The following is a 13,244-nucleotide window of genomic DNA, read 5'->3' as shown; positions in this document are numbered from 1 at the left end:
AAATGCCTTGAAGAGAAGAACGAAATCCTTCAGGGAAAGCTTTCACAGCTGGAAGAACACTTGACCCAGCTGCGGGAGAACCCACCCCAGGAGAAGGGTGAGGTGCTGGGCGATGTCTTGCAGGTAGGAACTCGGGCAGCGGTGACACCTGTGGGCTGGGGTGGCTGCTGACCCGTGCTCTCCATGTTCAGGTTCCTGGTGGTCCTCAATCCCCAGAGGGGTAGAGGGCACTGAGGAGTTGTGCTGATCCCCGTTTGTCTCTTTTACCAGCTGGAAACCCTCAAGCAAGAGACAGCCACTCTCGCCGCAGACAACACCCAGCTTCAAGCCAGGGTGGCAGCACTGGAGACCGAGCGGGGCCAGCGGGAAGCCAAGCTGCTCGCTGAGCGGAGCCACTTCGAAGAAGAAAAGCAGCAGCTGGCCGGCCTGATTGCCGAGCTGCAGGGCTCCCTGTCCAACCTCACCCAGGCCAAGGAGGAGCTGGAGCAGGCTTCTCAGGCTCAGGTGGCCCGGCTGTCCACCCAGGTGGCCACACTGACCTCTGAGCTGGATACCCTCAACACTGCTGTGCAGCAGCGGGATGGGGAACTGGCTGGCCTGAAGCAGCAGGCCCAAACGAAGCAGGAGCAGCTCACACAGACCCTCCGGCAGCAGGAAGAGGCTGTCCAGGGCCTCCGCCAGCAGGTGGAGCAGCTGAGCAGCAACCTGGAGCGTAAGGAGCAGCAGCTGGAAGAGGCTGCCATGGAGAAGGAGGCCACGCGGCGAGACCAGGCCCAGCAACTGGCTGCTGCAGCTGAGGAGCGGGAGGCTGCTCTCCGGGAGAGAGACGCAGCCCTCCAGCAGCTGGGGGCTGTGGAGAAGGAGAAGGCTGCCAAGTTGGAGGTCCTTCAAGAGCAGCTGCAGACTGCCCATGAAGCCCAGGAGGGTGCCCAGACCTCGCTGACACAGGCCCAGGAGGAGAAGGCGGAGCTGAGCCAGAAGGTGGAGGAACTCCGTGCCCATGTTGAGGCAGCCCGCCAGGGGCAGAGTGAGGCACAGGCCCAGGCAGCAGAGCTGAAGGCCCAGTTGAGGTCTGAGCAGCAGAAAGCAACCAAGTGGGAAAGCGTGGCCCAGGAGAAGGCCCAGCTCCAGGAGCAGGTCCAGGCCCTGGAGGAGTCCCTGAAGGCCACCACAGGCAGCCTGGAAGAGGAGAAGCGCAGGACTGCAGACACCCTGGCAGAGCAGCAGCGGTGCATCTGCAGGTTGGAGGCGGAGACGCAGAGCCTAGTGGAGCAGCACGAGCAGGGGCAGAAGGAGCTGGAAGAAGAGAGAGCTGGGCGTAAGGGGCTGGAGGCCCGGTTACAGCAGCTCGGGGAGGCCCATCAGGCCCAGACGGAAGCCCTGCGGCAGGAGCTGGCCGAGGCTGTAGCCTCCCAGCGTGAGGCCGAGAGTGAGTGTGAGCAGCTGGCCAAGGAGGTGGCCACCTGGCGTGAGCGGTATGAGGACAGCCAGCAGGAGGAGGCGCAGTACGGCGCCATGTTCCAGGAACAGCTGATGACCCTGAAGGAGGAATGTGAGAAGGCCCGCCAGGAGCTACAGGAGGCCAAGGAGAAGGTGGTGGGGATCGAGGCCCACAGCGAGCTCCAGATCAGCCGACAGCAGGATGAGCTGGCTCAGCTTCATGCCAGCCTGGCCAGGGCCCTGCAGCAGGTCCAAGAGAAGGAGGGCAGAGCCCAGCAGCTCGCCACCGACCTTGCCACCCTGCAGGAGAAGATGGCGGCCACCAGCAAGGAGGTGGCCCGCCTGGAGGCCTTGGTTCGCAAGGCAGGTGAGCAGCCGGAGACGGCCTCCCCGGAGCTGCTCAAGGAGCCGCCCAGGGCAGGAGATAGAGAGTCAGAGTGGCTGGAAGAGCAGCAGGGACGCCCGTTCTGCAGCACGCAGGCCGCGCTGCAGGCTATGGAGCGCGAGGCTGAGCAGATGGGTAGTGAGCTGGAGAGGCTGCGGGCCGCACTGATGGAGAGCCAGGGGCAGCAGCAGGAGGAGCGTGGGCAACAGGAGAGGGAGGTGGCGCGGCTGACCCAGGAGCGGGGCCGGGCCCAAGCTGACCTTGCCCTGGAGAAGGCCGCCAAGGCAGAACTGGAGATGCGGCTGCAGAATGCACTCAATGAGCAGCGTGTGGAGTTTGCTGCCCTGCAGGAGGCACTGGCCCAGGCCCTGAGGGAAAAGGAGGGGATGGACCAGGAACTGGCCAAGCTTCGTGGGCAGGAGGCAGCCCAAGGGGCAGCACTGAAAGAGCTTCAGCAAACCGTGGAGCGACTGAAAGAACAGCTGGCCAAGAAAGAGGAGGGGCGCCCGCAGTCTCTTGGGACAGCCAGCCGAGAAGACGCTTCTGGATTGCGAACCCAGTCCAAGGCTACTGGGAAGACTGAGCCAGAAGGCTCTGAACTGCAGGCTCTGCAGGCAGAGGTGAGCCGGCTGGAACAGCAGGCCCATGAGTACCAGGAGAAGGCCTCCAGCCTGGAGCACAGCCTTGAGTCTGAGCGTACCGCCCATGCGGAGCAGGCCAGTACTCTGAAGACTCTGCGGGGCCAGTTAGAGCAGAAGGCCCAGGAGCTGGGGAGCAGTCAGGAGGCCTTAGCCTCAACCCAGAGAGAGTTGGCCACGCTTCGCGCCAAGGCCCAGGAGCACGGCAAGGCTGAGGACGAGTGGAAGGCCCAGGTGGCCCGGGGTCAGCAGGAGGCCGAGAGGAAAAACAGCCTCATCAGCAGCTTGGAGGAGGAGGTGTCCATCCTGAACCGCCAGGTGCTGGAGAAGGAGGGCGAGAGTAAGGAGCTGAAGCGGCTTGTGGTTGCCGAGTCAGAGAAGAGTCAGAAGCTGGAAGAGCGGCTGCGCCTGCTCCAGGCGGAGACCGCCAGTAGCAGCGCTAGGGCCGCAGAACGCAGCTCCGCGCTGCGCGAGGAGGTCCAGACCCTCCGGGAGGAGGCTGAGAAGCAGCGGGTGGCTTCTGAGAGCCTGCGGCAGGAGCTGGCCTCACAGGCGGAGCGAGCAGAGGAGCTGGGCCAAGAGTTAAAGGCCTGGCAGGAAAAGTTCTTCCAGAAGGAGCAGGCCCTCTCGGCCCTGCAGCTGGAGCACACCAGCACACAGGCCCTGGTGAGCGAGCTGCTGCCTGTCAAGCACCTATGCCAGCAGCTGCAGGCTGAGCAGGCTGCTGCCGAGAAGCGCCACAGGGAGGAGCTGGAGCAGAGCAAGCAGGCGGCCGGCGGGTTGCGGGCAGAGCTGCTGCGGGCCCAGCGCGAGCTTGGGGAGCTGCTGCCTCTGCGGCAGAAGGTGGCAGAGCAGGAGCGCGTGGCTCAGCAGCTGCGAGCGGAGAAGGCCAGCTACGTGGAGCAGCTGAGCATGCTGAAGAAGGCGCACGGCCTGCTGGCAGAGGAGAACCGCGGGCTGGGCGAGCGGGCCAGCCTCGGCCGGCAGTTTCTGGAAGTGGAGCTGGACCAGGCCCGCGAGAAGTACAGCCAGGAGCTGGCAGCTGTGCGTGCTGACGCCGAGACCCGTCTGACTGAGATGCAGCGGGAAGCGCAGAGCACTGCCCGGGAGCTGGAGGTGATGACTGCCAAGTATGAGGGTGCCAAGGCCAAGGTCCTGGAGGAGAGGCAGCGTTTCCAGGAGGAGAGGCAGAAACTCACTGCCCAGGTGAGGCCCTGGCTCAGCCACACCCCTGGAGAGCAGACCTGAGAGGCGGAGACATTGTCCCTCTACATTCCCCGGCCTCTGATCCCCGTGTGATGCCAGAGTGTCTGGGTGGCAGGAGGAGAGGTGGCTGCTAGTACAGGGTGTCTGTGGCCCCTGCTGGCCTACAGAAACTCTCAGTAGCCTCCCCTTCCCCGAAGGCTCTGTCTCTGGTGAGGCAGGCTGTGAGAGCCATCAGCCAGCCCCTTGAGGCACTCTGTCATGAGGAGGCACACTTACAGTGGAGGCCCCAAGAGTCACCAGGGCCTCCAGTGAGCCAAGATGGCATTTAAAGAGGCTGCTAGACATCTAGTTCCTTGGGGGCAGATCAGAGCCTTGGTGCGGTCAGCCTGGCAGCAGGGCAGGTGCCTTTTGGGCCCCCATCTCATGCTGTCTCCGTTGCTCCCCCATGTGCAGGTGGAGCAGCTAGAGTTATTTCAGAGAGAGCAGACTAAGCAGGTAATACCTGAGGTCCTCGATAAATGCTGGCTGCTTAAGCGGTGACTGGTCTCGGTGCATGACCCCGGCTGCAGCTTGCCTCCATGGGCTCCTGTTGTGAACTGTTTGTGAAGGGGCAGGGTCACGCCGTGGAACCCAGGCCGTCCCAGAGTGCGGTGTGCTGGGCCCTCTCAGGCCCCGCCCCACCCATCCCAGGTCGGCCTCTCCACCCGTCTGTACTCTAATCGTCTGTCAGGGATGAGGGGTAGGGCAGGCTTTGTCTTTCCTGTACCAGGTCCAGAGACAGCCTGCCCTTGGGACTCCCAGACCTCCAAGTCCTGCTCCCAGTTTGGGTACTCAGCTGTGGGGACTTACAGTTTGGCCACAGGCCTGGTGTAGCACAGCTCCCTTCTTTCCTGCGGAAGCCAGAAAGGTGATGTGCCAGGCGGCCCCCACAGATTACCAGGGCCTTGAGCTCAGGATGCTTGCCCATCACCCTCTGGGGTTTTTAACCTCCAGCATAAGATAGAGATGTCTGGGAGCAGGAAGGCCAAGGTTGAGAGGAGGTGAGGTCTGACTGCCTCGCCCTCACCAGGGTGCTTCCCTAGACATCAAAGCTATCAAACTGGCATTTAGTGGGCGCCCCCTTCCTCTACCCCCTTTCCTACCCCATCATCGGGCCTGCTGAGGAGCTGGGCCCTCCTCTCCTCTCATCCCCTCCTCCAGGGAGCCTGAGATGATGGGGAAGGTCAGATGGAAGAGCAAACAGTTAGCAATGGAGCTCCCGCCTTTTGCCTTCACTGATCATGCTTGAGCTCCCAGAAAGCCCGGGGGAGCCAGGAGCATCTGTGGCTGCCATGCGCCCTCTCGTCCCCTTCCTCCCTGAGCCCTTCCTGTCTGTGGGGGTGGGGTGGGCGTGGAATACGTGTGCTACCCTGCTCTCGTCTTCTAGCTGCCTGACCCCGGTGCTAATCACAGCCACCACACCACTAGCGCCAGCCCTAATGGCCTGTGCATGTCGAGGAGAGGTCCGAGCAGTTGGGATTTTGCTCTGGCAGTTTCTTGCGGGGCGAGGGGGTGGGGTAGTCATTGAGTGTGTCTGCTGGCGTTATAGATGGGGTCCCCTGTTCCTGTCCCGCCGTGGGACGGTTGGGGCTGGGAATGGCGGCGGTAAGTCGTGGTGGGGTGTCAGCTCCCGAGTGGCCCCGCTGCGTCTGTCTCTGAAGCAGGGGCTGGAGGCAAGCGTGGGCAGGTGGCTCTGACAGCACTTGCGTTGGGTCATGTCACTCAGGTCCTGCCCACCAGCCAGGGTGGCCCTGAGTTTCTTATGGGGACACTGGGGACTGGCCTGGGGAAACCCCATAATTTGTCTGGACCTTCAGCAGAAGGCCCTCTGAGTCTCTCTCCTCTTGCCTCCCTGCCCCAGGTGGAAGAACTGAGCAAGAAGCTAGCTGACCATGAGCAAGCCAGCAAGGCGCAGCAGCAGAAGCTGAAGGTGGGACAGCAGGGGATAGGCCTGCCCTCATCAGCTCAAGGGAGCAGGGAGGGAAGCGCTGAGCCCTGGCTGGGCCACCCTGGGGCCTGGCAGCCTCAGGAGCCCTGCCTGTGCGTCTGCGAGCTCCTGAGAGACCAGAGTGGCTCGCAAGCTGCAGACCTTCACTGTCTGCTGCAGTAGCCACTAGCCATGTGTGGTTATTTAAATAAAAAATTCAGTTTCTCAGTCACGCTAGCCACGTTTCCATAGCTCAGTAGCCATGTGTGGCTAGTGGCTACCATACTGGACAGGACAAATCAGAACATCTACAGCACTGCAGAGGCTTCAGTTGGGTTGTGCTGTTTAATCTCAGGGAATGAGTGTTAGTGACATTTAGTACTACAGTGCAGCTGAATGTTCTTAATGCTTTCCGTGGTATCACCTTCTTTGGTTTAATATTTGCTTTTTTGCAACTCCAGGCTTCACAGCTTTTAGTTAAGGGCAAAGGAACTTGTTCCCAGTGGCCCCAGGAGGGTCACAGGAGTGGGTGGAGCTCAGAGCTGTTTGCCCAGCTCACTGCCCTGTGCTTCCACACCATGTCACGGTCACGCTGACAAACAGGCGGAGTACACTCCTCTTGGGGCCCTTCCTGGTGCCGGGGGGGATGAGGAGGTAAGGCTGGTTGGCCCTGGCCAGTGCCTGCTACAGACTTAGCACTTGCTGGCACAGATTGTGGGTGGACAGAGAAGCCGCCAAGGACAGATCCTGTGCCCAAGGAGTCTGTGGTCTGTCTGGGAGGCGGTGCCTGCAGCATAAATGAGCCCACCGGCTTCAGAGTCAGGTGGGCAGAGGCTCCAATCTTACTCTGCTGTTTAGTCCCCATGACCTGTGCTTTCAGTCTCTGAACTCAGTTTCTTCATCTGTGAAGTGGAGCTAAAGTTAGTTCCCAGAGTGGTTTTGAGGAGAAACGAGTTCTTGTGTCCTCAGCACACAGGCTGTGCCTAGACCCCTGGTGTTCCTGGGGGTCAGTGCCTTTCCTCCTGGGAGACTGTCCTCACGGAGGGAGGGTGAGGTAGCTTGTGCCTGGTGTCAAGGCAAAGGCAGGCTGCCAGAACTCTTCCAGAAAGGGCACTGTCTGGATAGGAAAAGCTCCTATAGCATCTGGACTCGGAGAGGTGTGTGGTGCTTAGGCTGCAGCTAGGAGGGGCCCAAAGGCCTGTTGTGTGTCCTCAGAGGACATGCAGGGATCTGTAAATACCGTGGAGCCCAGGAGGCTAGGGGGTCGGTGGATTTGGGTGAGGCAGAGAGAGACCAGCGGCCATCAGCTCCTTTCCTCTTTCCAGGCCCAGGGCGGTGAGAGCCTGCAGGAGGTCCAGCGCCTCCAGGCCCAGCTGAGCGAGCTGCAGGCCCAGCTGAGCCAGAAGGAGCAGGCGGCTGAGCACTACAAGTTACAGGTGAGGAGCCCGGCCCCAGCCCCAGCCCCTGTGCCCCCCACTTCTCCGACCCCACCACCCACTTGCCCTTCCACCCACCCAGATGGAGAAGGCCAAGACTCATTATGATGCCAAGAAGCAGCAGAACCAAGAGCTGCAGGAGCAGCTGCGGGGCCTGGAGCAGCTGCAGACGGAGAACAAGGAGCTGCGGGCAGAAGCGGATCGGCTGGGCCGGGAGCTGCAGCAGGCTGGGCTGAAGACCAAGGAGGCCGAGCAGGCCTGCCGCCACCTCACGGCCCAGGTGCGCAGCCTGGAGGCACAGGTGAGGCTCTGGCCGCTCCTGCACACTGGCCTCCGGTGCCTTGCTCTCTGCAGCCACCCTGCTGAGGCCTGCCTTCACTCTCTCCCCGCCCCTGTTCCCAGGTTGCCCATGCCGACCAGCAGCTTCGGGACCTGGGCAAGTTCCAGGTGGCGACTGACGCCTTGAAGAGCCGGGAGCCCCAGGCGAAGCCTCAGCTGGATTTGAGTATTGACAGCCTGGATCTGAGCTGCGAGGAGGGGACCCCTCTCTCTGTCACCAGGTCAGGGGGCACCCTTCCTCCCTGTTGTCCGCCCACTGTGCTCAGGCAGCCTCCTGGGCACTGGGGCTATGAGAGAGGAAGATGGGAACCCTTTGCCCTCTGGAAGCCTGTTAGAGGAAGATGACATATTAGAGGTATTGGGCCAGATGCTTGTATGTAGCATAGCGGGAATGAGAAGAAATGAGTGGTCAGAAGAGGCTTCATGGAGGCTGTCACTCCTGCTCTTGAGTCTTGAAAGAAACTGTAGGTGTGTGTCCCATGGACCAAGAAGAGTGATAACAGCAAAGGCTGAGGAGGAGCCTGGCTGGACACTGAAGTGGGGAGGGCTTGGGCCCAGGCTGGACCCCCACTGAAGGAGGCTGGCGTTTAGACCTGATCCTAAAGGCACTGAGGGGCCTCAAAAGGGTTTGCAGTTGACCACATGGTCAGTTTTGCATCTTAGCCTACCTATCCTGATAGGGAAAACTGAGACTTTAATGAGAACAATAAATGTATTTTTATGTTAAACACTTTGTATGTGCCAGAGATACTGTTAAATGAATTCATATTTCTCAGGTGTATTTATCTCATAACAACTCTGAGGTAGAGTCTATGATTATCTGCTTTCACGGAGGAAACTGGGGCAGCTTGGGGTCCCACAGTAGCAGGGCTAGGCTTGACCCCAGGCAGCCTGGCTTGAGTCCTAGCTTGTCACCACCATGGGTCTCTCAGAGGCTGTTGTAGTCGAGGTGAGAGGGGACAAGGTAGACAGGGAAGGAGAGGAGTGGGGTGTGGTTAGGGGGCTCTTGGGCTTGCAGGAAAGGGAAGAGATGGAGGCTGGCTGGAGGTTGCTCCCCCCAGCTTCATGTTGGCTGTAATAGGAAATAGAGGAGGAACAGACAGTGGACTTAGTTTGGGACATGTCGTTGTGGACTCCAGAGGGGCAGTGTGGGGCCGTGTCTGGGAGGGTCTGGAGAGCAGGGTTGCCTGTGTTGAGGAGCTCAGGGCACCATGGGGTGGGTGGGCTCACCAACGACGGAGCAGATGGAAGGCAGGGTCCCAGTCAAGGACTCTTCTTGGTACCTCCGAAAAATCAGAGGGTGGGGTGCTTGACCTGGTGGTCTTGTAATAAATGTCACTGGAACAAAGGGATGGACAAAATGTGGTGTAGCCCCAGGAATGGCATCTCAGCAGCTTTTTCCCTATAGCAAGTTGCCTCGCACCCAGCCAGACGGCACCAGCATCCCTGGAGAGCCAGCCTCCCCCATCTCCCAGCGTCTGCCCCCCAAAGTGGAGTCTCTGGAGAGCCTCTACTTCACGCCCATCCCCACTCGGGGTCAGGCCCCCCTGGAGAGCAGCCTGGACTCCCTGGGGGACATCTCCCTGGACTCAAGCCGGAAGACCCGCTCTGCTCGTAGGCGCACCACGCAGATCATCAACATCACCATGACCAAGGTCAGCAAGGTCAGGCTGCTGGGGATGGGGCTGTAGGACAGCACCGCTCGCTTCCTCTCCAGGGCGTCTCTCCATCAGGTCTCCAAAACCGCCTCCAGAGCGGGCAGGGCTGACTGGTTCATACCCAGATGAGAGCTACAGAGCGGTGCCTTGCTTTGGGCTCCTGTAGAAAGGGGCGGGGCTGGCCTCGGCTGCCTGTCCACTGACAGGGTGCCATGCTGTGTACAGTAGCAACCCTGTGCAGGCTCAAGGGGACAACGCAGAGAAGCCTCCCAGCACGCACCCTGGGTGACAGATACATTGTGCTGCTCAGGGGGCTGCCTGCCTGCCTTTCTGCCTGCATGGGGCTCTGGTCTTGTTTCCACATCCCAAGGAAGTTGGGGAAGAGAGGAGGGGAACACTTCAGCTACCAAGAAACTGAAGTTCTAAAAGATGGTCCCTTGGTGTGCTTGGTCAGAGGGACATGTGGGACAAGCCTGATGCTCTCAGGAGACGTGGGGTCCAGCTCCAGCTCTGTCCCCTGCTGTGACCCTCAGGCCAGTCCTTTGATGCCCGTGTACCTCACTTCTAAGACAGCCTGAGACTCTTGGCCCACCCTCCCTCAGAGCATTGTTAACAGGCTCAACGGAACAATGGACGGGAGTCCCGACAGCCTCAGCACCTTGTGTGGGATTAACAAGGCTCATTTCTTGCAGATGGGCAGCTGAGGACCCCATGCAAAGCAGTGTGGACATGGGCAGCCATGGGATCTGAGGCGCTCTGGGAAAGGAAATGGGAGGCTTTTTCAAAAAACGTTGATATGCTTGGTGGGGGGTCTTAGTTGCAGCATGTGGGATCTAGTTCCCTGACCAGGGATCAAACACCCCTGCATTGGGTTCAGTCTCAGCTGGTGGGCCGCCAGGGATGTCCCAGGATGTCAGGGCCCAGCCCCGCTGCAGCAGGTGCATCCTCTCTTCCAGAAGCTGGACGTGGAGGATCCAGACAGTGCCAACGCCTCCTTCTACAGCACACAGTCAGCCCCGGCTTCCCAGGCAGGCCCGAGAGCTGCCTCCTCCACCCAGTCTCTAGCCCGCCTGGGCTCTCCCGACGACGGCAACTCCACTCTGCTCAGCCTGCCTGGCTACCGGCCCACCACTCGGAGCTCTGCTCGCCGTTCCCAGGCCGGGATGTCCAGTGGGGCCCCTCCAGGTGAGGGGACTGTGGGGGCCTGACACCCAAACATGAAACTGGAGACAGATCCTGACACAGCCAAAGGACAAGCCGCGATCCAGCACCTCACCCCTCTCCTCCCTACCTGTTGTTCACCCAGGGCCTGTGCTAGGCAGTAAGGCTGATGTCATTCTCAGCCAAAGGCTTCATGAGGGGCCGGTGATTCCCTGCACGAGAGTGCCCCAGGCCCCTTCTCAGGTGGAGAGGGGCTGCCAGGGGGGCCAGACTGCCAGGGATCTATCCTCAGATTCCTTTCTGAGGCTCTTGCCTTCAGGGAGCGTTCTGGGTATGGATTCCTGGCCCTCCAATAGTTTCTTTTAGTGTCACAACCTCTGCATGGGACCCCAGGGAGGAGGCAGGGAGCCAGTCCCCAGGGAAGAGATGGTTGTGAGCCTCGTGCCCATAGCTGCAGCATGGAGCAGAGCAGGACCCTGGGGTGCTGGAGTTCAAGAGCTAGGACAGGAGTGGTGGCACCAAGGCCGGTGGGGTGCTGCCTCCACCCTCTCGTGCTGGCCTTGCAGCCCTGCTTGTTGCTGTCTCCCTGCCCCCGCACAGGCAGGAACAGCTTCTATGTGGGCACCTGCCAGGACGAGCCTGAACAGCTGGATGACTGGAACCGCATTGCAGAGCTGCAGCAGCGCAACCGAGTATGCCCACCGCACCTGAAGACCTGCTACCCCCTGGAGTCCAGGGTGAGCTCTCGGGTTCCCTGCCAGGGACCCACCCCTGCCGGCTTCCCTCTTTCTCCTGGACCTCCCTCCCCAGTTTCCCAGCCTGCCAAGGAGGGGGACCTGCTTCTGGTCAACTATCAGGCAGGGAGGAACTCAGGAGGAGGTTCTGTGGAGGGCTGGAGTTTGCAGAGGTCTCTTGGGATGGCTCCTGCGGCTCTGGTGCAGGGTGTAGGCAGCAAGACAACAGCGGGGGAGCCGTTTGCAATAGGAAGGCTCCAGATGCCTGGCCAGTGAGGAGTTCTAGGGCGGTCCTGCTCCATCTCCAAACAGCTCAGTCAGGTCCACCGACCACTTCTTTTACCCCACACAGCCTTCCCTGAGTCTGCCTGCCATCACAGATGAGGAGATAAAAACTGGCGACCCCCGGGAGACCCTGCGCCGAGCCAGCATGCAGCCAACCCAGATAGCTGAGGGCGCCGGCATCACCACACGGCAGCAGCGCAAGCGGGTTTCCTCAGAGACCCACCAGGGTCCCGGCACACCCGAGGTGGGTGGCTTGGACTTTGGTCTTCTCTAGTGGCCGCCACATCTGCGAGTCTATTAGCGGGGAGTCTCCTGGTGCAGGAGGGAGGCAGGTGCTGGCTGGACACGGTCCATTTGTCTCTCGTGTTCTGGACCTAACCGTCCTCTTCCCCATAGTCAAAGAAGGCCACCACATGTTTCCCGCGCCCCATGACCCCCCGGGACCGACATGAAGGGCGCAGACACAGCACTACCGAGGCCCAGAAGGCAGTTCCAGCTGTTAAACAGGTTAGCCGGGGGTTGAAGGGAGAACCTGGAGGGGCCCAGCCAGCTGAGCCCTAGAGCAACTGTGTGGCCAGTGGTGCCCCCAGGCTGACAGCCCTTTCCAACAGGCTGACCGCCGCCAGTCAATGGCCTTCAGCATCCTCAACACGCCCAAGAAGCTTGGGAACAGCCTTCTGCGGAAGGCAGCCTCAAAGAAAGCCCCCTCCAAAGCCTCACCCAATCCTCGCAGCGGGACCCGCCGCTCTCCGCGCATCGCCACCACCACAGCCAGCGCCACCGCCACCCCCCGGGCAAAGGGCAAGGTGCGGGCACTGACGGGAGGGTTCGGCTCCTAGAAACCCAGTAAGGAGCATGGGTGACCCCCACCCAGCCACCCCAGGGCTCTGATTAGGCCCCTGGAGGGCGAGGGCTGAGAGCAGGTGCTCCCCTCCCCTCTGGTTAGCTGCTTCTCCTCAAGGAAAGCAGAGGATAAAACACCCAGAGCTGCTCGGGTGAAACCAGCCCCTGCAAGCCTGCGGTAGATGGGTCCAGGGCTGCAGCAAAGAGACCCCCCTAGTCCAGGCATGTGGGAGCAGGAGGGGGTGCAGGCTGGCGCTGAGCAGCTGTCTCTCTCCCAGGCGAAGCACTGAAGAGCCAGTGCCAGTGAGCGGCCCCGCCGTGTTCCCGATGCTGCCCTCGCCTGGCCCTTCTCCTTCTGTCCCTTTCAGTGCCTTCTCTCAGCTCCCAGGCCAACAGTGGCCCAAATCCTCGAGACAGTGATGCCTGCCCACACCCTGGCCGGGACCCGGACCATCCCCAGGTGAACAGCTGTGTCCTCCAGAGTGGCCCAGAGCCTGGGCAGTCTGGGTCCTCTCCCTGCCTCGCCTCCTGATGTTTTCCTAGAGTAGTCACTTCTCCATCGTAACCAGATTTGAGGCTGGCTTTGTGTGGCTGGGTCCTTGGGCCTAGCCAGTCCTCCCGGCCTCTGGATCTAGAAGGGACCATTGGAGGAGCAGGCCCTGGCCCCTGCTGCTCCTGGCCGCTGGGCCTCGCAAGGGCCCTTGCTCTTGAAGTCCAGGACTGGGCACTGACCTAGTGGGAGCACCCCACCCCCAGGTGCATCCATCTACCCAAGGACCCAGTTGCCCAAAGGATGCTCTTTTCCAGGAGAAGGGCCCTGCACCTTGGGGGGGTGGGGGGCAGCCCTCAGTGGCAGCTCCCATTGCCCACCCTCCCCAGATTTGCGCTGGGGTGGGATTTGGAGTGATGGGAAGGTTTTTAAGGGCCAGAGATGGATCTTTTCTAAATGTTATTACTTGTAAATAAAGTCTATTTTTTCTCCCTTGAATGCCAAGATGCTTTGGTCTGTGTTGGGGAAGCAGGGAGACTCCAGACCACCTACCTTCTCTCAAACCCCTCCTCCCGGCCTCTCTGGGGCCACAGGATCTTCCACTGTTTCTGGCCTCTGCTCCTGAGGAGCGTTAGCTAAGTTGCTTCAGTCGTGTCCGACTCT

General features: G+C 60.8%; 1 protein-coding gene across 7 annotated transcripts in view; it reads left to right on the top strand.

Annotated features, from left to right (window-relative positions):
- NUMA1 (nuclear mitotic apparatus protein 1) overlaps positions 1–13,013 on the top strand; it is a 69,992-nt gene extending 56,979 nt beyond the window's left edge. For 4 of the 7 annotated variants that reach the window (XM_068988135.1, XM_068988133.1, XM_068988136.1 and 1 more), the window contains exons 13-26: positions 1–123; positions 271–3,669; positions 4,123–4,164; positions 5,570–5,638; positions 6,961–7,071; positions 7,154–7,372; positions 7,474–7,631; positions 8,819–9,065; positions 10,025–10,253; positions 10,830–10,966; positions 11,316–11,492; positions 11,645–11,755; positions 11,860–12,054; positions 12,370–13,013. In XM_068988135.1, coding sequence (XP_068844236.1) covers positions 1–123; positions 271–3,669; positions 4,123–4,164; positions 5,570–5,638; positions 6,961–7,071; positions 7,154–7,372; positions 7,474–7,631; positions 8,819–9,065; positions 10,025–10,253; positions 10,830–10,966; positions 11,316–11,492; positions 11,645–11,755; positions 11,860–12,054; positions 12,370–12,381 — 5,229 coding nt within the window. In that variant the 3' untranslated portion in view covers positions 12,382–13,013. Of the gene's footprint in view, positions 124–270; positions 3,670–4,122; positions 4,165–5,569; positions 5,639–6,942; positions 7,072–7,153; positions 7,373–7,473; positions 7,632–8,818; positions 9,066–10,024; positions 10,254–10,829; positions 10,967–11,315; positions 11,493–11,644; positions 11,756–11,859; positions 12,055–12,369 lie in introns of all 7 variants that reach the window. The other 3 variants (XM_068988140.1, XM_068988137.1, XM_068988138.1) reach the window with 3 other exon arrangements.
- Positions 13,014–13,244: the final 231 nt, after the last annotated feature.

Source organism: Capricornis sumatraensis, chromosome 16, assembly GCF_032405125.1.
Source record: "Capricornis sumatraensis isolate serow.1 chromosome 16, serow.2, whole genome shotgun sequence".
Taxonomy (NCBI): Eukaryota; Metazoa; Chordata; class Mammalia; order Artiodactyla; family Bovidae; genus Capricornis; species Capricornis sumatraensis.
The sequence above is the reverse complement of the archived record's forward strand: the minus strand, read 5'-3'. Positions and strand labels throughout refer to the sequence as shown.